General features: G+C 41.2%; 1 protein-coding gene across 7 annotated transcripts in view; it reads right to left on the bottom strand.

Moving 5' to 3' along the window:
- Window positions 1-23,050, bottom strand: part of L3MBTL3 (L3MBTL histone methyl-lysine binding protein 3) — a 130,670-nt gene that overhangs the window by 72,651 nt on the left and 34,969 nt on the right. For all 7 annotated transcript variants that reach the window (XM_007078636.3, XM_007078637.3, XM_007078639.3 and 4 more), the window contains 7 exons: window positions 22,729-22,861; window positions 20,548-20,632; window positions 18,333-18,424; window positions 16,101-16,205; window positions 10,438-10,573; window positions 8,402-8,493; window positions 5,727-5,878 (listed from right to left, as the gene is read on the bottom strand). In XM_007078636.3, the coding sequence (XP_007078698.1) occupies window positions 5,727-5,878; window positions 8,402-8,493; window positions 10,438-10,573; window positions 16,101-16,205; window positions 18,333-18,424; window positions 20,548-20,632; window positions 22,729-22,861 (795 nt within the window). The remainder of the gene's footprint in view (window positions 1-5,726; window positions 5,879-8,401; window positions 8,494-10,437; window positions 10,574-16,100; window positions 16,206-18,332; window positions 18,425-20,547; window positions 20,633-22,728; window positions 22,862-23,050) is intronic.

The raw sequence follows: 23,050 nt of genomic DNA, 5'->3' as shown, positions 1-23,050 counted from the left end.
GCTACTAAACCCCAAACCTCACAGGGCTGAGTTATCTGGTTCTTCCTTTCATCCCTAATTCATGTCCAATCCCATTCCCCACAGTGGCTGGTTTTAATATTATTAATTTGCTTCAAGCTTAAGACCTGATTCTTCACTAACACACGGACTCCGTGGAAAAGATAAAGGACATGCCACCTCATTACCCTACTCAAATTTTTGTCATTTCATTTTCTCTGGGCTGAGAGGGAAGGGAGCTCATTTCTCCCCGTTAGCCCTTCCTACAGGACCAGGTATTCCAAATTACCATCCTCACGGTGGCCTCATTTCTTCAGCCTGAAAACCAAGCTCAAACCTCTCCTTGTGCAGAACACCCTGCTCTGACTGTGGACTCCCTCCGCCCTGCCACCCACCCAACAAGCAATGATCAATTTTCACCTTCAGGGCCAAACCTCTTTGCCTGAAGTCCCATACAGTCATCTCTTCAACCTTCTACAAAGTCACTCAAATAGACTAGCTGCCATTCCCCAAACATACGTTTGTCTGCTCCCTTGGGGCCTAAACACAAGCAAATACTTTCTTTGGCCAGGACTATTCCATCCCAACATCTAAGTACCAATTCCTATCATCCTTCATGGTCCAGCTCAAATCCTACATCCTCCAATAAGCCTTCCCCAAGAACCCTCCAGTGAGTCAGTCAGTCCTTCCTTCCACGTGCCCCCTCAGACAGGAAGTGGTGGGTTCTAATAACTAAGCACAAACCACCTACCCTGCAGCCTAGGCAGTGGTGTTTGTGTTTCTACCCTTCCGCAGACCCTGAGCCCCTCAGGGCAGAAGTGTAGAGCTACCTACATTCCTTTCATCTCCGTAACTCATTACCTCCACCAACCCATGCTTCCCCAATGATGACAAACCTCTTAACTTTGACATTGCTCTCAGAAATTGACAATACAGGGGGTGCCTGAGTGGCTCAGTGTGTTAAGCGTCTGACTCTTGATTTTGGCTCGGGTCATGATCTCATGGTTTGTGAGTTCAAGCCCCGAGTAGGGCTCTGCACTGACCGCATGGAGCCTGCTTGGGATTCTCTCTCTCCCTCTCTCTGTGCCTCCTCTGCTCTCTATCTAAATAAATAAGTAAATTTTTAAAAAGTATTAAAAAAAAAGAGAAATTAACAACATGCTGCAAACTCTTCAACACTACTTTGAGGAGACACATAACATTGCTATTACTCTCAATTTATAAAGGTAAAAGAACTCCATCTCTAAAATTAAACTGAAGTTTGGAGTACACTTAGAAACAATCAGGAAAAGGTCCTAGCCCCATGCTTGTTCTACTTCAGTAACTCAGTACTTCTCGTTTTCATTGATCTACTTGTTGACTTTTCTGCCCTGCCTCACTGGGACACTGGACTGAGATTCAGGGAAAGCTGAAGCTGTAATTCCGTTGTGACGGCTATTCTACTTGGTCATCTGCTAAGTCCTGCCATGCCTTCCCAGTTCCCAAAAGACCAGATCACATGCAAATAAGAATTCCCCAAGGAAGGTTCCTTGCCAGTGCCTGGGGGAAGAGAGGGGTGCTCCTCACACAGCATGCTCTGTCGTGGAGTCCAGTCCTCGGGCAGCAGGTGTTGAGGACAGCCTACGCACAGGGGCATCCTCACCTCAATGACTGCTTTCTTCCCCATCTTTCAAGCCCTTTCTAGGTCTATTCTGAGATACTTAGGATTATTAATTAGTCTAATGACTGTCAAGGGGATAGAATTAAGCGCTAACAATTACCAGGAATAAAAGCACATAGGAAACCTTAGAGGTAAAGCAAGTTTTATTCTAAGATACAGTATTTTCCTTTTGTAAAAAAAAAAAATGACTTCAATCCTGCATTAAGTTTCCATTTTCCTCTATGGAGGGAAAAAATGTTTTATTGCAACTAAATATGTTTTACCACAAATGTACCCAGACTTATACAGGTGCCCCTTGAACAACAGGTGTTTGAACCACACGGGCTCACTAACGTATTTTTTTTCAATATAGTACACTACTGTAAATGTGTTTTCCTTATGATTTTTTTACTAGCATTTTCTTTTCTCTAGCTTACTTTATTGTAAGAATACAGTAAATAATACTTTTACAAAATACAAGTTCATCAACTGGTTATGTTATCAGTAAGGCTTCCAGTCAACAGTAGGCTGCTAAGTATGGGGAGAGTCAAAACTTATACACAAATTTGCGACTGCACTGGGGGTGAGGGCTCCTACCCCCCACACTGTTCAAGGGTCAACTGTATATGTTTTCAATATCCCACTAAGGTAAAAAGAGGTAAGATCACTATCCAATTCAAAGGGGAAAAAAAAAATCTAAATAAATAAACTTTAAAGAAAAAAAAGGGGGATGCCTGGGTGGCTCAGTCAATTAAGCATCTGACTTTTGATTTAGGCTCAGGTTATGATCTTGTGGTTCATGAGTTAATGTCCCACATCAGGCTCTGCACTCAAGCCTACTTGGGATTCTCTCTGTCTGCCCCTCTCTCTGCCCCTCCCCCACTCTCACTCTCTGGCTCTCTCAAAATAAAGAAAGAAACTTCAAAGGGAAAAAAAAAAATCTCACTTCCCAACTATTTTAAATTGGGAAAGCGATCCAATTTGTAACCTCAATTACGTACCTAAACAAGTAATTTATGCAGATAAAAACCATTCCAGAATTCAAAGATCAAAGAATATACTATTTACTAAAGCTGGAGAAATTCCAGTGCACTTTAGCAATTTTCAATGTGCCTTAATTGGATATTGAGAAAGAGAACACACTGTACTCTTCTTCTGACAATTAATAAAATATGGTTTCATGTCAATAGTATAAGTAATTCCTCAAAGTACATTCTGTCCTAAAAATAATTAGTTTGTGCTCATAAAAGTATAAAAATCAGTACTAAAAGAGATCAATTTTCTTCTCTGCTCTTTCTAAAAAAAGAATCCAGGATCTTTCCTATTCCCCAGACATTTGGAATCAAAGAAAACTGAATGTGACAAAATCTTCCATGTTTTTCATTACTTTTTTCTAGAATAATGTTTTTACTTTTTTAAATTTTTTTAGAAGAATGTTTTTAAAGGAAACACACCTCATGTCAAATAAATGACTTACACTTTTAAAACTCTCTAATACTTCTAAGACCACAAAAATAACACACTAACATTTACCCATTTTGTTTAAATCAGACAAAAGTTAAAAAACAAAAATCTCCCTAAATGAATCAGAACTTTAAAACCAAAAGTGCTCATTTTAACCAACAAGTGCTTTAAAGTATCATTCTTTTTTTAAATTATAATTTATTTGAGTAATCTCTACATCCAGCATGGGGCTCGAACTCATGACCCTGAGAAGGTCACAAGCTCTTCCAACTGAGCCAGCCAGGAGCCCCTAAAGTGTCCCTTATTAATGACAGGATTGGATCTGGTCATCACTCTGGGACTGCCAACATCACAGTACATCCAACACCGGAGGGGAGAAACACATTTGACTCCAGAGCAGATTTGCAGTGTTACTAAATTTAAAGTTTTCTCATCCATTCACTCATTCAAGTTAGGTATAGATAATTTTGAATGAAACAAAAACCACCAAGAAGAACTATGAGGAACAGGGGCTCCTGGGTGGCTCAGTTGAGCGTCTGACTTTGCTTAGGTCATGATCTCGCAGTTTGTGGGTTTGAGCCCTGCGTCAGGCTCTGTGCTGACGGCTGGGAGCCTGGAGCCTGCTTCGAATTCTGTGTCTCCCTCTCTCTCTGCCCCTCCCCCGCTCACACGCTCTCGATCTCTCTCAAAAATAAATAAACATTAAAAAGAAAAAGGACTATGAGGAACAGATGAAAATGGTAAGCAATAGAAGAATTCAATTAGCAAATCCAGACTATAGGAGACTTAACAGGACAAACGACGTGATATCTTCAATAAAAGTTACAAGGGGAGGGGCGCCTGGGTGGCTCAGTCGGTTAAGCGTCCGGCTTTGGCTCAGGTCATGATCTCACGGTCTGTGGGTTCGAGCCCCGCGTCGGGCTCTGTGCTGACAGCTCAGAGCCTGGAGCCTGTTTCAGATTCTATGTCTCCCTCTTCCTCTGACCCTCCCCTCTCTCTCTCTCTCTCATGTTCATGCTCTCTCTCTCTGTCTCAAAAATAAATAAATGTTTAAAAAAAAAAGTTACAAGGGGAAGGGATAGAGAGGAATAGGAATCTATTAAAAGAGAAGGCGAAACATCAAAACAATCACAAAGTGTATACCTTATATAGGACCTAAAACTATCAAACCTCAAAACAAAAACAAAAACAAAACTAAGGCAATTGGGAAGAATGGTTAAGTATTTAGTGACATTATGGCATTCATAACATTACATATTTGAAGAAAAAGAATCCTTATCTTTAAAAGATACATACTGAAATATACACAGATGAAGTGCTATGATACTGAAATCTGCTTCAGAACAATCCCGGAGTTAGGATTTTAGGAGAAGGAATACAGAGAGAACAAGAGTGAGAAACACAAATGGTAACGGTTGTGTTCAATTGATGACGGTTAGTGTTGTATAATGGGTGTGGGTGGGTCACTATTATTCTACATTTTTTTATTCTACCTTTGTACATGCTTGAAATGGTCTATATTTCAATAAAAATGTTTATGGCAAACTGAGTAAAAAGACATCTTATGGGGAGATTATGCTTTGCATTAAAAAGCTGAGGAAAAACACCAAAATATTCAAAAGTACTCGACTCTGTGTGGTGTAATCATGGAACTACTTGTCTACACTTAAAAAAAATCTGTAAAAAGCATGTATAATGCATAATAGAAAGCATTTTAAAAATATGAATGGCAAATGGCTTTCAATGCCTCTCCTTTTTAAAACAGTGTAAGGAAAACTGATGAGTGTCTAAGAATCCAATTTGAGGGGTAATGCAAATTATTGATGGTTCTACTCAATGTTTAAACGTATGCATACTAAAAAGTAAGGTTAGGAAACAAGCTTCCCTCAAATGTAGCAATACCTATACAAATTAATATTCAGTTAATACTGTAATGTTAGCCATATTTTATAAAGATATCTGTCACTGCTCTAAAATGTTCTCATCGCCAGTGTCCTAGGAAGAAATTAAACACTTCAGAAATGCCTTTCACCAGGAAACTGAATAGTAATGATCAATCAACATGAATTAGATATGGGAATCATTATTCCCATTGCTTAATCAAAATATGATGACTTTATTTTAAGTACAGTTATAGAAGTTTATAATATATTGTTCCTACTACTTAATGCAGTATATCCCAAACCTCTAAGGATTAAAAACAATATTCCTCAATTAATAGATTTGTATTTGGCAATTATAAATGGTTAAAATTGCTACGGGGAATAAAAATATGAAGGAAAACTAACATGTCTTCTCAGAAAACAATAGACGACACCCAGGATGGGGGGGGAGTTACGCACCTGCATGCACTTGTACGTGCACGTGTTGGGAGGAGGGTACACTGTACTTCCGCAGCAGGAAGTGAGTGAAAATACAAGGCACAAAGTTAAACTGAAGGCTGCTATTTAGAAATACATGCCATGTGAAATAGGGGAAGAGTGAAAAATCTGAAATGTGCAAGAGTGGGACAGACCACTGCTCTTTTTTGTTACAAGCTCTGCATCATCTTTGTTTTCCAACCATGTACCAGGTTGACCTGAATACACCTGTGAACCAAAGCACACAGCAATGGAAAAGGTCTCACCAATAGTCATAGCTCTCATCCCAGTTGTCAAAATGTACCAGGAAACGATTGTCCACCATATCTGTCACCGTAGCAACACAGATGAACGCAGGATTCTTTTTGTCTACGGCTTCAAGCTTCATTCCAACTCGAAAGCCTGATGGGATCACTGTCTACGAAACGTGCAGATTTAATTAGAGATAAGCACACACTTAACAGCAAGATCTGCACCCTCTCTACACGTCCTGCTCCAGGACCTGGCATGCATCAGCTATGTTCATGTAATTTAAAGAGCATGTACCAGTTTTATGCCAGGTCAATTTCCAACAAGCAGCAAGAAGGGGAAAAAAAAATGCCTCATTGGTACATCCAAATAACTATCTGGACCTCAAGACTAAGACACCCACAACCTCACAGAGTTTAATTAAATTTAATATGTGTTTTGGACCGCAGTTAGACAGCTATACTAGTTAGGCAAGTTTTCTTTGCCATTTAGTTCACTTTTTGTTTTTCTTGTTCTTGATTACAGACTTAACAATGAAAATTATTTCATGCAAAATATGCACTTCATCAAGCTAGAAATGCGTATGAGTCAGTACAAGTTCACTCCCATTTCTGAAATGCTCTCTCAAAAGAGTACTCTACTGAAAGTAGGTCATCTTCATACATGAGAGGCTGCAAATTATTACAACTTTTACCTAACACTACAGATATTATTCACAATAGCACCAGAAGAACTGGCTGAATACATACAGCCATTCAAAACAGTTGGTAATATAAGGAAAGCCAAACATTACCAGCCATCTGGGACGGGGAACTAAGACAATAATATAGCTCAATAAGATTTAGTGCTTGAGGTGCAGTAAAATGTAAGCATTCCTTAGAATCTCGTGTGAGGAAATCTATCAGAACTCGGAGAAATGTACTTGGATCAGTTATGCCAATCATAACACACGAGTGTTATTTCTATCCCTCTTAAGAAAAAGCTCTGTCCAGACTTAAGTATACAGATACTATTCTAATTACTTTAAGCAGAACAGATGTTATCTCTCATTTTACCATAATTATGCAGCTATCATTCCAAAAATGTAGACAGCCACGTACTGAAAATGTTAGCATACATCCCACATGAATAGAAGGAGCAGGTGTTAATGCTGCACAGACACTGGGACAGTACATTTTAGTCCTGAAATTATTTACCAGGGTTCTGACCACAGATATTTGAATATTCTGAGGTAGACGAATCCAGAAATAGAAAAATTAATTGCTTCTTGGACACCAAACACAGAGCCCAAGATTCAGTTGTGTGCTAGCAATGCACAGAATTGAAGATGACGGTTCAAGGCAGTTAATCAAATCCCTGACTGATCTCAACATCAGAGATCCAGACAGGGATTAGGAAACGTGGAGCGGGCCACTTAAGTTTTCCACCTAACTGACCTTCCTCCCTCGTCTTGACAGAGAATAGCTGCTGACAACGCAGTATTTACATTTCGGCAATTAAGCTCTCCTCTCGATTATGAGATTTGAAAATAATAATCTGGCTCATTAGCTCTACTAGTTACCTAAACACACACACACACACACACACACACACACACACACACCTTCAGTTCTCTAATTCAACCTCGCTTATGTCTAATTTGATCAGAGAATCTTTCAGCCATTAGACAGATGCTCAAAACAACTGGTTAAAATCCTTTCCCAAATGGAAGGTGTTTGGAGTGGGTGAGATGGTCTTGCCCACCCCTGATATTCATCTCCTTTTGGAGAGAATCCCACTATTGAAACATGATCGTCTCTTTCTGCAGTCTCACTGACTGTTACCTGACTGGTGAATCTGAAAGGAGGAACTCATCGTACTGTTAAGGGTAAGCTGGCCTAGAGGGCATGGAGCTTGCACTGTGCTCCTCTAGGGGCATGCTCTAGACCTGCAAGAGTGCAGGCCTGCCCTGCTCTAGTGCTCCTGGGCCTGGGTGATGGGGCAGAAGGGCCAGTACATCTCGTTAATTCTAGGTCTCAGAATCAAGAAGCTCATTCGTCAGCAGACTGAGGCCATGCGGGTACTCCAACCGAGCCTTTATCTGCTATAAAAAAGGACATTTTGGCTTTGCACCTGCTTGCTCTCTGTTAATTCCAATTAGACCAAACCGTGGACAAGGAAGAAGAGTGGACCATGATGGGCCTCTTCAGAGGTGCAACAGGGAACATGCAATGGAAAGTGGGAATACAGGTCAAAAAAGGTAGGAAATACATACACATTCAGACTTTGCTTCTGATATAGGCAAAATAAAGCTACAAGCCGGGGTGAAGGTAAATCCTCTTCCCCAGCAGCAAATCCGAACTGGGCTACATTCATCTACCACATGAATCCCACTTCAACAGTACTTGAAACACGTGACAGTAACAATAAAATATCCGAGTCAATTTAATCTGTTATGCACTTTCACTGTAAATTACACCTGGGCTTCAAACTCTGTAGCCTTCTACCATTCAATAAAACACAACCACCATGATATGCCTATAAAAAACATTGATTCAGAAGGATTTTAAGCTAATTTTAAAGTTTAATGAAGAGTGCTCTATTTACCAAAGCAATAAAATATATTTAGTCTCTTGTTATCATTTATACTTTATCCTATGAAACACTCAAAAGTCACCTCCTTTAAAAGGAAAAGTATCTTGAATGTACTTACTATATTCTGATTTTCAAATAATGACTTGGGAGCAGCTTGGGCTTTGCATGTCTTTAGATAGGTCTGCCAATTAAATTCTTCTTCTTTATAACCTTGGATAAGCACATATATACAGATTGAGTAAAATATCAAAATATTTCACACTTAAGTTTCCATCCCCACTTTTACCTACAACTCCAACATGCTGAAATCAAATAATCGATTTTTTAAACAGACAAAACTTAACTCATAATTCAGAACTATGGATTTTTTTTTCCTTACACAGGCTGTGTTTATTCCCAACAAATTGTATTATATTTTCCGTTCTGAATGAATGATAATAGACACAAAGAAAAGGTAAAAGGAAGCAAATATGTATCATACCCAGGTACACTTCTTATTGCCAGGCTGTTTCTATCAGTATTTAGGCAGAACTACTCAGCAGTAGACTAGTGGACTGGAGGAGTCAAAATCTGGGGAAATTTATTTTTCCCTCACCTATTCTATTTTGGGAGACTAACTTGTCAGAACAAGTGGGAAGCTGGAGAAAACAGTAATAAAAGAGATAAAATCTTTTTAGCCTATCAGCACAAGAATGACAATTCAAGATTTATGAAGTAAGCATGCTGGCAAATTACAATAATGGAAATGTGCTTGCCTTAATGCTCACAATTTCACATTTAATGCTGTTAAAGCCAACATTTCCTTTAAAAAGGAAATTGAGCATTTTATTTTATCTGCTCATGTGCTCTCTTCTCCTTCCGTTACAGTTCAGAAGGCAGCATGAAAAGAATAGCTAATAATTCGCCACATACAAGAGGTCAATTTATACAAAGGCTTACAGATTTTCTTTTTCACCCTCATTTTTTCTCATTTTTTCCTCAGCCATCTGAAAATGCTAGTCTGACATTATTTTTCACTTAAAACCAAAGGACGGCTAGTCCATTAAAAAGTAACAGCCCCGAGACAGGCCAAAAATATCAAACCAGTCACCTGGATCTTTGACATCAAGTAAACAATACCAAATGTAACCCTTGAAAAGGAAGGAAATAAGATACTATTAAATACATTAGGGATGCACTGAAAAAGATGGGATCTGTTATTCTTGGATCTTTATGTAAACACGAAACAGGCAAAACCACTGGCAGACTGTATTACAAAGAACTCAGCAATAAAAATGTAATTGCTATGAGTTCAATCCCCACCTAAATCAACTTTTAGCACTACATTCTCCTTCCTAAGTGCCTAAATATTAAGATCCATAAGTTCAATTCATAATTTCTCAAGATTTTCTATATAATGAAATATCAGTAGATAAGCTCAGTCGTGTAAACACGTTGGGACAAAGTTTTCAAATCTGTTTTTTCAAGGATATGTATCTTTGACCCTGAACAACACAGGTTTGCACAGTACAGGCCCACTTACTCATCCTTACGATTTTCTTCATAACATTTCCTTTTCTCTAGCTTACTTTATTGTAAGAATACAGTGTGTAATATATGTAATTTACAAAACACATGTTAATTGACTCTGTTATACCAGTAAAGCTCCTGGGCAACAGTAGGCTGTTAGTAATTAAGTTTTTAGCAAGTCAAAGTTACATGTGGATTTTCAACTGTGCTGGGGGTTGGCACCCTTAACCTCTGGGTTATTCGAGGATCAACTGTGTGTAGCCCCGGTTGGAGCCGGTAGGTGGGGGACCACATGAAAAAAATCCATAACTAAAATTTATACTCAAAATTAAGTATCAGTCAAATGTTATTTTGTATACAAATAAGTACACGGACACAGTTTACTCTGTTACGTAGGGTTCTACTTTTTACATTTCTGTCACTTTAATACACGTTTTTGGGTTTTTTTTTTTTTCATGAACAATGAGCTTGAATTTGGGCCTGTGTGCATCTTAATGAAGTCTGAATTCCTAAAAATTCCAAGTCAAAATGTAAGAAGAAAGGTTTTTTGACAATAAATTATATTTAATATAAAAAATAAATTAACTAATAAATTAGAAAAAGTTTTTGCAGAATTTAAAGTATGAAACAAAAAAGTGACACCACCTTTTGGAGGATGGAGTTTGTGGCCAGTTTTCTCACACCACCCAACCGGGTGAATATCGAGGGCATCCGCGTTTACCCAGAAGTCATAGCAATCAGAATATCCATCAAAGTGCAGTTTTATCCGATATCCACACACCTGAAATAGGGAAGCACGAAGACTGACTAAAAGGCAAACAACACCCCCGGCCAAATACCCAGAATATCTGCATACAAAATTTATTTACAAAATAAAATAAAATTTATTAATCTAAGTGCAAAAAGAAACCAACATGGACATCAAGTACGACACGGCCTATGTTAATCAAAGTACGCTCACTAACAGCCACAAAATCCAGTGAACAAACTGCCAACCTCTAAAGGCAAAGGCAACGCATTGGGAAGAGCTGAGCCGCATTGCTTTGGCCTCATTCCCAGTTGTGTCAGGAGCACACAGATCCTGGGAGAAGAATGATTTTCCCACATGTACACGTCCTCCCTCCATTCTTGATATTGTACCAGCATAAGTCACCAAGGAGAGCCGGCCGGGATGGAGCCAGCCCAACACGGGTGCGCAGCTCCAGCAGAGTCCCAGGGTGGGCGCCCTGCCATAAACCGTGTGAATGCTGGCTCCTATCCTGTATAAAGCTCTGCAGACAGGGATATGCAGCCAGACCAAGGTGGTACACGGAGGGATATCAACAGATTCTCCTCTCCACCAGTAGCTGGGTTGGGAGAAAGAAAGAAAAGCCCTCCTTAATTCACAGGTTCCCTGGAATGCCAGTAAGAACCCACTTCACGGAATGTGGGCTGAATGCTGAGGCCACACATCTGCCTAAAGGGTCCCTCTTGAGGAAGTTCTGACTTAAAAAGGTCACATGGGTTTTTGAGGCTTCAGCTGGGTCACACTCTGCCTTGGGCTCTTATGAGAAGTCCAGCCTCTCAATCTACTTCCTACTAGCACAGCAGATGTGTTCAAGTGGAACCACACAACGCACCAGACGTCTCAACACGCCAAGAGCACCTGGCCCTGTAGAAGCCGGAAGAAGAAGCTTGAGACTAGAGCATAGAACCAGGGCAATTAACAACCCCCAGATAATAAGGCAGCTGTCTATTTCCTGTCATGGCAAGTTCTCTGAAACATACTGTTAAAATTCAAGTGGCGAGGCACAGGTGTGGTTCAGTCAGTTAAGCATCGGACTCTCGATTTTAACTGAGGTCACGATCTCACAGGTTTGTGAGTTCAAGCCCCAAGTCAGGCTCTGCGCTGTCAGGTGGATCCTGCTTGGGATTCTCTGCTGCTCTCTCTCCTCCTCTCCCGCTTGCATGTGCACGTGGGCACACATATGCACACGCATTCTCTCTCTCTCTCAAAATAGTAAACTTTACAAAAACTCAAGTGGTAAAACACACTGCACAGGATGAGTCAGTTTATGAGAAAAATTACTTATGTGTGAATCTATGTAGATTTTTATGTGTATGTGTACACGTGCCATTACGTGTGCACATACATATATGTGTAAGTATATGTATTTATACATTTATGTACGTACTTACACGTATGCCTATAAATGTAAATTCACAGTAGTAAAACGTCTGGGAATATATGCCAAAATATTAACAATGATTTATTCTGAGGAGTGGGAGTGAAAAGGGAGAGGTCAAAAGGAAATGATGGGCTTTTTATAGTTTATCTCATATGTTAGTATTTTTTCAACTGGAATGTCTTGATACGTTACATATATAAGATTTACGAGTGAGCGGACTCCTCCCCAGGGAGACTAGAGTCCCTCTGCACAGCCAAGGTGGGGTTCCAGGCAGGTACAATCTCTCGTAAACAGTTAAGTGGCGGCCCCCGCCCCACGTCCACCCCGTGTCCAGAAGGAGCTCGGCGGCCGCTCCTGTCTTCAGCCCCAGAGCTACGCCAACCTACTCCGGTCAATGCCCAAGAAACAAGCCTCCTGAGTGACTTAACCCTCTAGTCCCTTGGGGTTCGACCGCTCTGAGCTTCACCTCCGGAGTCAACCTCTCCCTCCTGGCCCCACAATCTCTCCACTTGTGTCTTGTGCTCTCTGGAACCCTCTGGTTTGGTACACAACCTCCTACATCCTCAGCCTCCTTGTTCAAAAGCGTATGTCACACATCCCTGTCAAGGCTTCCCTCAGGTGGAGACTGCTCCTTCTCCCCCTCCTTCCCTCTGAGACCCAGGCGGGGTTACTGCCTCAGGCCACACCACACTCTGGGGTCCCTGCTCCTCTGAGTACCTTGAAATGTGGCTGCACCACCTCGTCCTTATCAGCCCACATGCTGTCCTCCCCAACATCCCTTCTCACTCATCAGACATGAAGCTCTGGCTTACTCTCTTCGTCTCCATCCTGAGTGGTTCTGCCATACACACGGATGACTCATCCTCTACCTTGGCTCCTCTGCTCCCCGAGTTTCCTCTCCACTTCAAACACTCTCATGAATCTTGTCCCAGGAGGAACTACCTGCCTCTCAACTATTGAAGCGTCCAGCCCTGTGAAGACATCCTCCTGTTCAGTTGGCTAACCCAGCTACTCCCTATACACTTCCTCCTCAACCTCAATGAGAAGTCCAGCATCTCACGCTGATTCTTCTACTTTTCCCCTAGCATCCCCCTGCCACCGCCTTCCGTCCCTAACAATCACGGGAAACATTTTCTTGCCAACATCTTTAAATTGTTGCCCCGAGGTCTTTCCCTCCTTCCCAAAATACATGCCTGACAAAATTCCATTATCCCAAGCACCCACCTAGTCTGCACCTATACCTGGTCTAGGGAATGTTGCTAGGGGAGGGGGAGAAGACATACACTTAACCCTTATTATTCATGACTTCCTAGCTGCGATTTCACCTACGTGATAACATCTGTACCCACAGTGTCTGGGAACAGATGCATGCACAGAGCGGCGAAAACTGTGAGCCGCCTATCATGCGAGTTCCCGGCTCAGGTCGAAGAAGGCAATGCTCTGCCTTCTTGTTTTACATCTCATTCTGCACGCCGAACACCCTGTGCACAATCTACTTACTGCTACGTTTTTCACATTTGTGCTTCCTGTGGGTGATTCTGCTATTTGGAACGGCCCCCGAGCACAGTGCCGAAGCGCTGGCTGGTGCTCCTAAGTGCAAGAAGGCGATGATGTGCCTTAAGGAGAAGATGTGTGTTAGGGCAGCTTCATCAGGCGTTGAGTTATGGTGCTGTTGGCTGAGTCCCATGTTAATAAACCAACAACAGATATTAAAGAAGATGTCACTAAACAGAAATATACATGAACAAGGTTACATATTGTTCAGCTGATGGAAATGTGACCAGAAGCTCCCTGGAACCTAATCCTAGAAGCAACGGTCAGGATCTGCGATTCATGGCTTACAACTACCACAAACGAGAATCACATGCACCTGTACAGCAGACACTCCCTGTTCTATCCCTGCTGTGTAGCAATCCTTCTAGATGGCCCCGTCCAGTTCTACTCCCATCCTTCACAACAGCCCTTTCACCCTCCTTCAGCTACACCTTCACGTGACCTTCCGTGACAAAGAAGCTCCCTCACACATCTGTCCCCAAACTAGCAGACCTGCCCGTGCATGTGCACATCCTCCCCACCCCCCACCCTGTTAGAACCCAACAGGAGAGTCCTGCTCCTGGCTAATGGGTGGGCCTCCTCATGAACTCTGGATTTCATCTTCCCATATCCCCTCTTTATCAATAATCTGCCCTCTCTGAACCTTCCAATCTTCTGCTCCCTAGTTGCTTTTTTCCAGAATTCACTCTCCAATCTCTTCCCATTGCAAAAAAAAAAAAGGGGGGGGGGGGCGGGGAGGAAGACAAAGAAAAGTAAATAGAGAGTATCTCTCAGGCTTAGGCAAACAAATTCTCATACAACTGTTAAACTTTTTTTGTAACAACTGCAAAACTTTTTGGAACAACAAGTAGCTGTGTGCATCAAAAATTTTCATTTTAATCATGCTCACAAGGCACTGTTTGTAATAATGAGAACAATGAGAAAGTAAAGACCACTCAATTGTTCATCCGTCTGAGAGAAATTAAATGAATAACAGAAAATAAGTAAAATGCAATACTACTCGATGGTGGAAAACAACATGCACGTAAAATATATGATACACCGTCATAAAAGCAAGCTTCAGAATTATTGTGCAATTTATATGTAAAAAAGAGAAAAATGTACATATTTTTACAAGCAGAGAAAACATTTGGAGGGAACGCAGGAAACACATAAGAGTCATTATCTCTGGGATATGGAATAAGGAAAAGAAGGTGGTGTGATAGAGAACTTTTACTTTTTATAATAAATACATATACTTATATATTTATATACATTCTTACACTAGTTGAAGTTTTCATGATGAGCAAACATTACTGTTATAATAAAAAACTGGACGAACTAAAATAGATCTCCTTCAAAATCAAGAGTTGAAACACACACACACACACACACCCCTTAAAAAGATCCCCTTCTTTTTTACACCTAAACTTCTCAAAAGCAGTCCACACTTACTGAATCTGCTTCTACATTTACTGAACAATGCCGTCTCAACTGTTTGTGGGGAACTAGCGAAAGTACTAAGCACAGTATTGTCCTAGGTACTCTGTGCATAACTATGTATCATTATTTACTGTAACTGTCATGGTCCATGTAGGAGATGTCACTGTGTTCCACAGGAGCCACGCTTCTTACAAATTCCCTAAGCTACTATAGGAATACTATGATAACTGAAACTAACACACAAGACCACCTTACTCTTTTGGGGGGCATTTTCAAGTGATACATACCCCTGGCTCAAGGGAGGAAGGAAGTCGGACACTAGCACAGGAAGAAAAAAACAAATTCTAAGAAGTGCTCTCAGGAATATACTAGACTAAGCTATATATAAATAGACTTGGACAATTTTTCCTGAAAAATTTCACAGAGATACCTCAAAATACTAAAAAAAGTATATGAGCTAGAGTATTACGCTAAGCGAAGGAAGTCAGTCAGAGAAAGACAAATACCATATGATTTCACTCATATGTGGAATTTAAGAAACAAAACAGATGAACACAGAGGGGGGAAAAAAGAGGGAGGGGCAAACTGTAGAGAACAAACTGAGGGTTGTTGGAGGAGAGGAGGGTGGAGGGATGGGATAAATGGGTGATGGGCATTAAGGAGGGCACTGGTTGGGATGAGAACTGGGTGTTATGTGTTAAGTGATGAATCACTAAATTCTACTCCTGAAACTAACAGTACACTATATGTTAATTAACTGGAACTTAAATAAAACTTGAAACAAAAAAACCAAAAAATTAAAAAATTAAAAGTTTATAAGTACCTATTAGTCTGTTTTTTTTATATTAAGGAACCACAGTATGACCAAAGCTATGGAGTCAGATAGCGTGGGGTCAAATCCTGGTTCTACCACTTTGAGGCTGTGTGACCTTGTGTATGTCACTTAGCCTCTCTGAACCTCAGTTCCTTTATCAATAAAACAGGGATGAAAAAACAGGACCTGCAAAGCTTATAAATGAATCTTACAAAGATTCAATGAGGTCACGTACAAAGCAACAAGCATCATGCCTGGTGTAGAGCAGTACTCAACAGATGGCACTTTTCCCCATTATTAAAATCCCGTAACCACCATTTTATTGCAAAAATAAAGACAAGCAAACTTACCTCAGCCACAGTGAGGACACAGTACACGGACTGATGTTCGGGGTCCACACCTTCTAATTTCATGCCAACTTTAAACCCATTTTTGTTATATGGAAAGGATTGATACTAAAATGCAAAATGACAGCAGTTTTAGTATGTTATCCTGAAGGCCTAATTAAAGTGTGAATTATTAACGTTCTTAAAGACTAACCAAATACATAAACAACTCTTAAAAATCCAAAAGAAAGGGGATTTTCAACCTCACTCGTAAGAGTCATACAAAGTAAAATTACACTCAAATGTATTTTACCTAATCGGATTCATAAAGATCACAATGTTTGATTACACAGTGGTGGCAAAGCTCTAGAGAAACAGGCACATACGTACATCACGAGCAGGGAGTAAAGTGGCCCAACCCGTAGCAATTTCGCAATATCTATAAAACAGAGGACGTTCTGTTTGTCTCAGGAATTCTAATTCTAGGAAATTAGTGCACAGCGATATCCACATGTGTGCAAAATGACAGGTGTACAAGGCTATTCACTAAAACTAAGTGTGTGTTGTGTGTGTGTATGATATGTGTCCTATACTAACACACACACATAAGCCAACCAATAGGGAGTAGCTTAACTTGTTATGGAACAGACCTAAGATGCCACACGATGCACTATTATAGAAGAATGAAGAAGGGCATAACGAACTGAGATTTCCAAACTAAGTTAAAAAAAAAAAACAAAGTCTAAAAAAACACACACGGTATGTGTGACGTATGCTACCCCTTGGCTGACGACAGGGAGGACAGGATCTGTGTCTGTCTGTGCTGATCTGGATACAGAATTTTGTGAGAAGGGAATATAAGAGCAAGCAATGATAATCACTTCAGGAGAGGCAGACCTGGGACCTGGAGGGCAGGGCTCTGAGGGACATACTGCATATTCTTCTGGTACTTTTATAGTGTCGATTACATGACTGTGTTACTGATTCGAGTAATTAGCTGCATTTAAGCTTTTTTTTTTTTTTTTTACATGTAAAAAGGTCTAGTCTACAAAGAATCAAAGTTACAGAAAATAATTATATAGAACAAGTTCATATGTAATTACAGTTATGTTTAAATAATATTCTCAATGTAGATGTAATCATTATAACATCGACTCTCCGTTCACTTTTTTAAAACTCCCTATGTCCGGGCACCCAGGTGGCTTAGTTGGTTAAGCGTCCACCTTTGGCTCAGGTCATGATCTTGTGGTTCGTGGGTTCAAGCCCCGCTTCGGGCTCTGTGCTGACAGCTCAGAGCCTGGAGCCTGCTTCTGATTCTGTCTCCCTTTCTCTCTGCCTCTCCTTCCCCCATGCTTGCTCGCTCTCTCTTAAAAACACATAAAACACTAAAAAATTTAAAAACAAAACAAAAAACTCCCTATGTTAATGCATATATTCCAAGGTATCAACAGATTTATCATGTACCATGATTAAATATAATTAAATAATTTAAATCAGGGTTCAGCAAACTATCCTCTCTCGGTCAACTCCAAACCTCAACCTGTTTTTGTAAGTAAAGTTTTAGTAGACTACAGCCATAGCCCTTCATTTATATATCGTCTATAGCTGCTTTCATTACAACAACATAACTGAGTCACTGCAACTGAGACCTGATGCCCCACAAAACCTAAAACACATACCTTCTTGCTCTTTCACAGAACAAGTTTGCTGACCCCCCTGCTTCAGCCCAGGGGCAGCAGCCCCTACTCAGAACTTCACTTGGTGTCTATAATTCTAACTGATTTTAAATCACTTATGACAAAATGTTTTTACTACAGTTAATGTAACACGGTAACTTGCTTTCAGGGTTTTCTTGAGAAATTATATAAACCTCAGTCACTCGTTTTTGTTTCTCCCAAAGCCACGATGTTGACACGAAATTTCATGCCGGTTTTTCTTTATCTACTAGCTTTGCAGCAATAGTAGAGGAATCCCCCTTAAAAGTCGTGAGTGAAATCCCAGTAAATGTCGAGACGAAAGAGCATGTGCGTCTGCATGTGGGCCCATCCGTGTGTGTTGGAGGACTGTGAGTACACATGCACGTCAGTTGCCCTTGGAGTTACTCCTCCGTGTAAATACACTCATGAAAACAGTATGCTTGAGAAATGATCCCAAGTCACATTTCCCAAACACATACTGGAAACATCAATGCTAATTCCAGATCAGAATTCCAGAGTCTTCTCTCTTATAGACAATGCTTTCTAGAAGCGCCCATACCTCCTTGAACAGCTTTGCTGGCACTGCCACAGCTTTTTCCTCTTCCAGGTAGGACGCCCAGCACCAGGCTTTCTTTCCCTTAGGAGGCAAGCCTGAAAAGCAAGTGAGACGAAGATGATAGGGTTTCCAAATCTAGGAAGTCAAAGGGGTATCCTGTGAAGTCTCACTTCCCCGACTACTACCACGCCCGGTATTTCTCAGCCTCTTCCCGGGCCTCCCAAAGAAGCAAGAGCTAAGAAGTAAACTGTGGTGTACAACCAGTTACAACGGTAGGTGCAGAAGAACTTAGAATAAAAGAAGGAGACACGGCAGGAAACCGAGATAGAACAGTATCATGAAACGAGATGATCAAAAAATGCCTCCTGAGGGGCGACTGGGTGACTCAGTCGGTTAAGTGTCTGACTTCAGCTCAGGTCATGATCTCGAGGTTCGTGAGTTTGAGCCCTGCATTGGGATTCTCTCTTTCTCCTTCTCTCTCTGCCCCTCCCCAACTTGAGCACATGCACTCTCTCTCTCTCTCTCTCTCTTGCAAAATAAATAAACTTAAAAAAAAATGTTTCCTGGGGCACCTGGGTAGCTCAGTTGGTTAGGTGTCCTACTTCGGCTCAGATCATGATCTTACAGTTTCTGAGTTTGAGTCCCACATCAGGCTCGCTGCTATCAGCACAGAGCCTGCTTTGGATCCCCTGATTCTCTCTCTCTCTGCCCTTACCCTGCTTGCAAGTGCTCTCTCAAAAATAAATAAATATTTGGAAAAAAAAAAATTTCCTGAGATCAAGAAGCTGAGGACTGGGAAGAGGGCAGTGCACTGAGTACTTAGGGAATGGCTGCTAATCTGGGGGTGGGGGGTGGGGTGGGTATCAATTTAGCAAGGGCCAGATTTTGAGCAGCAAAAGAATACAGAAGTGGTAAAGATATGCAACCAGCCAGTATCACTTTTACTCTGGGTTAATTTAACAGATAATAGAAATGAGGGAAGAGCATAATAGCTTGATGGGTAGCAAAACTGGGAGAAAGGTATTTAGGGGATGAGATGTGAATGGGCTGAGATGGAGCTCGAAGAGAAAAATATCTGAATACCTAACAGGGAAAAAAAAATGACTAAAGGAACAAGGTTCCAGAAAGAGTCAGGGCCCTGAAGGTAGAAGAGAAGAAGGTTAAAACATTTGTGAGGCAGAGAGCAGAGTGAGAAATTTACCCCCCTCTAATCTCAGTGATGTAAAACAGAAGGTCATGTCCCCCGAGAATGTAAACGCCAGGCTGTGTGCCTGAGGCAGGTGGGAGTAGTTCACGCTTTATTTGAGAAATGGAGGGATGAACAAGACAGGAAGGCGTCCACGCAGTGAAAGGCACACTGGGTTCACGGCCCCAATTTGCAGGGACAGCATGAACAGAGAGGTCGGCAGTGGGGCTGCACAGAGTGGCGTGACCTCACGTGACACGCTGGCAGGCAGATGCTATGGGTCCACAGGCAAGACAAAACCTGGTGGAGGACGCTGAGGCCTCCATGGAAGTGGCCAAAGGGCCATGATGCACATGGAGTTCAAGTTCATCCAGTCAGGTACAAAAGGAAAGGGTCCGAGGACTGGATTTGTCATGAAAACAAAGTGCTGCCCGAGGAACAATGAAAGAAGCAAAAAAGGTTCCACATCAGGAGTTTAAAGTTTGAGATCAAACATTAAAAACTTAAAATCTTAGGGGCGCCTGGGTGGCTCAGTCAGTTAAGCGTCTGACTCTTGATTTTGGCTCAGGTCATGATCTCATGGTTTGTGAGTTTGAGTCCTGCATCGGGCTCCATGCTGGTAGTGTGGAACCTGCTTGGGATTCTCTCTCTCCCTCTTTCGCTGCCCTCCCCTGTTTGTGCTCTCTCTCAAAATAAGTAAACTTAAAAAAAAAAAAAACTTAAAATCTTAGGATATAAGGACAAAGGTTTTAGAAAACACACAGAAGGAGAAAAAAACCTACTCAACAGAAAAACATAGGAAGATGTTTTCAAGTTTGCACTGACATTATTCAAAAGTTACTCATTTCCATTTTTTTCTTTATCTACTTCTTCAAACCCCGCTTTTTATGGACAAAATTTAATCAAAGAAAGACCCAAAACAATACCTTAATGGCCCTTGTGTACATTATAATTAAGACTAAAATGTCTACCTTTGTGAAATATTTTCCATTTCATAAAGTCACAAGTAAACCATTTCTTTCATCAACTTACCCTGCTTTATTACAGTCGAATCACCTCGCCTTTTCCTTCGGGCTCTCTGCGAACCCCTCAGGATTCTTCCGTCTTGTTTGTTTTCCTACAGCAAGAAAGGGAAATCACGATTTTACAAGCTCATGAAATTGGCACCAACGAAAAGTTAGAGAGCTGTCAGAAAGCATTATTCTTTTTTGTACTTTCCTTCAATTTCACTTTGTAAGTTTTAAAGAAAGTAAGAATATAGGTCATATGAGAACTGTGTTGTTTTTGGCCTGAGGTCATTACCAAATAAGAACGTTTCCAAGAATTACACTCCGGAACTGCACAGATACTGTTCCTGCCTTCTTGAAGCACTTTCTTCTTGTAGCTCCTTGACCACTTTGTTCTGATTTTCCTCACACCCCACTGGCCCGTCTTTCTCAGTCCCTTTGCTGATGTCTCCTCTAATCCAGTCCCTTTCTCTTCTCTATCGAATCCCTCTTCCTGGGTTTTAAACATCATCTGTCTGCCAAATATCCACAGTCATATCCCCTGACCTCGTCCCTGACTCCACACTCATGAACCCGACTGCCCACCTGGGATCTCCACCTGGAAGCCTAACGAGCATCTCAAACTCCTGATTCCAAAGGACTCTAACTTCTGTGCTCCAGTTTTGCCTTCCCATCTTCAATAAATGGCATCGTTATCCAGTCGACTGTTCAAGCCAAAACTTGAGTTATTCCTGACTCCTCTTTCCTGATGACCCTGCCTCTAACATCTACCCTGAAATCAGTGACTTCTACCCTACACAGCCCTTTCAGCTAGTCTACTGCAATAAACTAACAGCCTTCCTTGATTCCATTCTCACTGTCACACATCAAAGCTAGAGCCATCACTTGGAAACGTAAACCCTATCAACATATTCCCTTGCCTTCAACTTTCCAGTCCCAGCCCACACAAAACAGAATGAAACCCCATTATTCTGGTTTATCATAAAGCATTACATAGGCTGGACCTCTTCAGCTTCACCTTACTCCACCCTCCCTTCACCTGTAAGGGTCAACCATATTGTCTTTATTTCCTCAACAAAACATATTACACATGTTCTCACCTTAGGGACTCTTCCCTAGCCACTCCATTGCCCAGGGGGCTCCTCACTCCTACTTTTAACAGACCTGGCTCCTTCTTATTATCAAGATCACAGAGTTCATGCCACCTTCTCTGGGAGGCCTCCCTGAGAACCCAACTGGAAGCAGTGAATCAATTCTCATGCCCGCCTGTACTTCTCACCGTAGCATTTATCATAGGCTGACACGTCTCCTGTTTATTATATGTCCCCTTAAAAGAATGTGATGTCCCTGAGAGGAGAGACCCTGTTCTCCTGATGCTGTTCATCCCTGTGCTCCCAGCTCCTAGAAGAAAGACTAGCAAATAATTGGTTGCTCAGTATTGATCTGAAGGGAAATGCTTCAGGACCTCAAAGTTCTCTTTTCGTATAGGACCATTAATATGTACTTTAGCAATATTTATGTTTTAATTAGCACATTTGGAATTAGTTTCCCCTAAATATACCTGACATTTATATGCCATTTTTATGCCATTTTCTACCTACTCACATAGTTTTATGAGATCTGTCTGCAATTTACCAAAATGGGATTGACATTTTTCGCCATCAAGAGGAATTAAAGATTCATTTGTACAACTGAAGGTTTTGCTGTTGCCTTTTCTCTCCAGTAATAAATTTCAGCACATCCTACTTCCTCACCCTAAGGGAGGAGTATTATTATTTATTATTCTCATTTTGAAATGCAGACAGTGACATACCAAAGAGGGTAGACAGGTAATTTGTTGATGGTAACACAGAGAGTCATGGAACCAGCCCTGGAAGTCAGATAACTGGCTGCAGAGCCAGCACCTTTGACCATGGTGTTACTCTCTTAAGAAGTGCCCCTGTATCGGAGCACCTGGTGGCTCAGTCGGTTAAGCGTCCAACTTCGGCTCAGGTCATGATCTCACGGTTCATAAGTTTGAATCCCGCATCGGGCTCTGCACTGACAGCTCAGAGCCTGCTTCAGATTCTCTCTCTCCTTCTCTCTGCCCCTCCCTAGCTTGCTCTCTCTCTCTCTCTCTCTCTCTCTCTCTCTCTCTCAGAAATAAGTAAACAACAACAACAAAAAGTACCCTGAGTTCTTTGGTAGTTGCATCAGAGATACTAACCATTTCATCATCCCGATCTTCTCCATCCTCCTTGGAGTCAGCTTTCAGAGATAATTTTGGTTTCTTCTTCCGACTACACTTAGGATCTTCTTCCTCATTGTCCTCTCCTACGTCCCTTTCTTCCTTCTGATCTCTGTTGTATTTATAAACCCAAAATAGTGACAGGAAAACAATACCTGTCAAACATCTACATGGTGACTATCATGCAACTTAAAAAAAAAAAAAAAGTCATTTAACCACCAGGAGAAGGAAAAACATTTAACCACCAGGAGAAGAGTGTAGGCATTAGGATATCATAGCTAAGGAACACCTAAAACCATTA

Source organism: Panthera tigris, chromosome B2 (genome assembly GCF_018350195.1).
Source record: "Panthera tigris isolate Pti1 chromosome B2, P.tigris_Pti1_mat1.1, whole genome shotgun sequence".
Lineage (NCBI taxonomy): Eukaryota > Metazoa > Chordata > Mammalia > Carnivora > Felidae > Panthera > Panthera tigris.
Note: the sequence above shows the minus strand (reverse complement) of the source record. Positions and strands in the feature narration are given on the sequence as shown.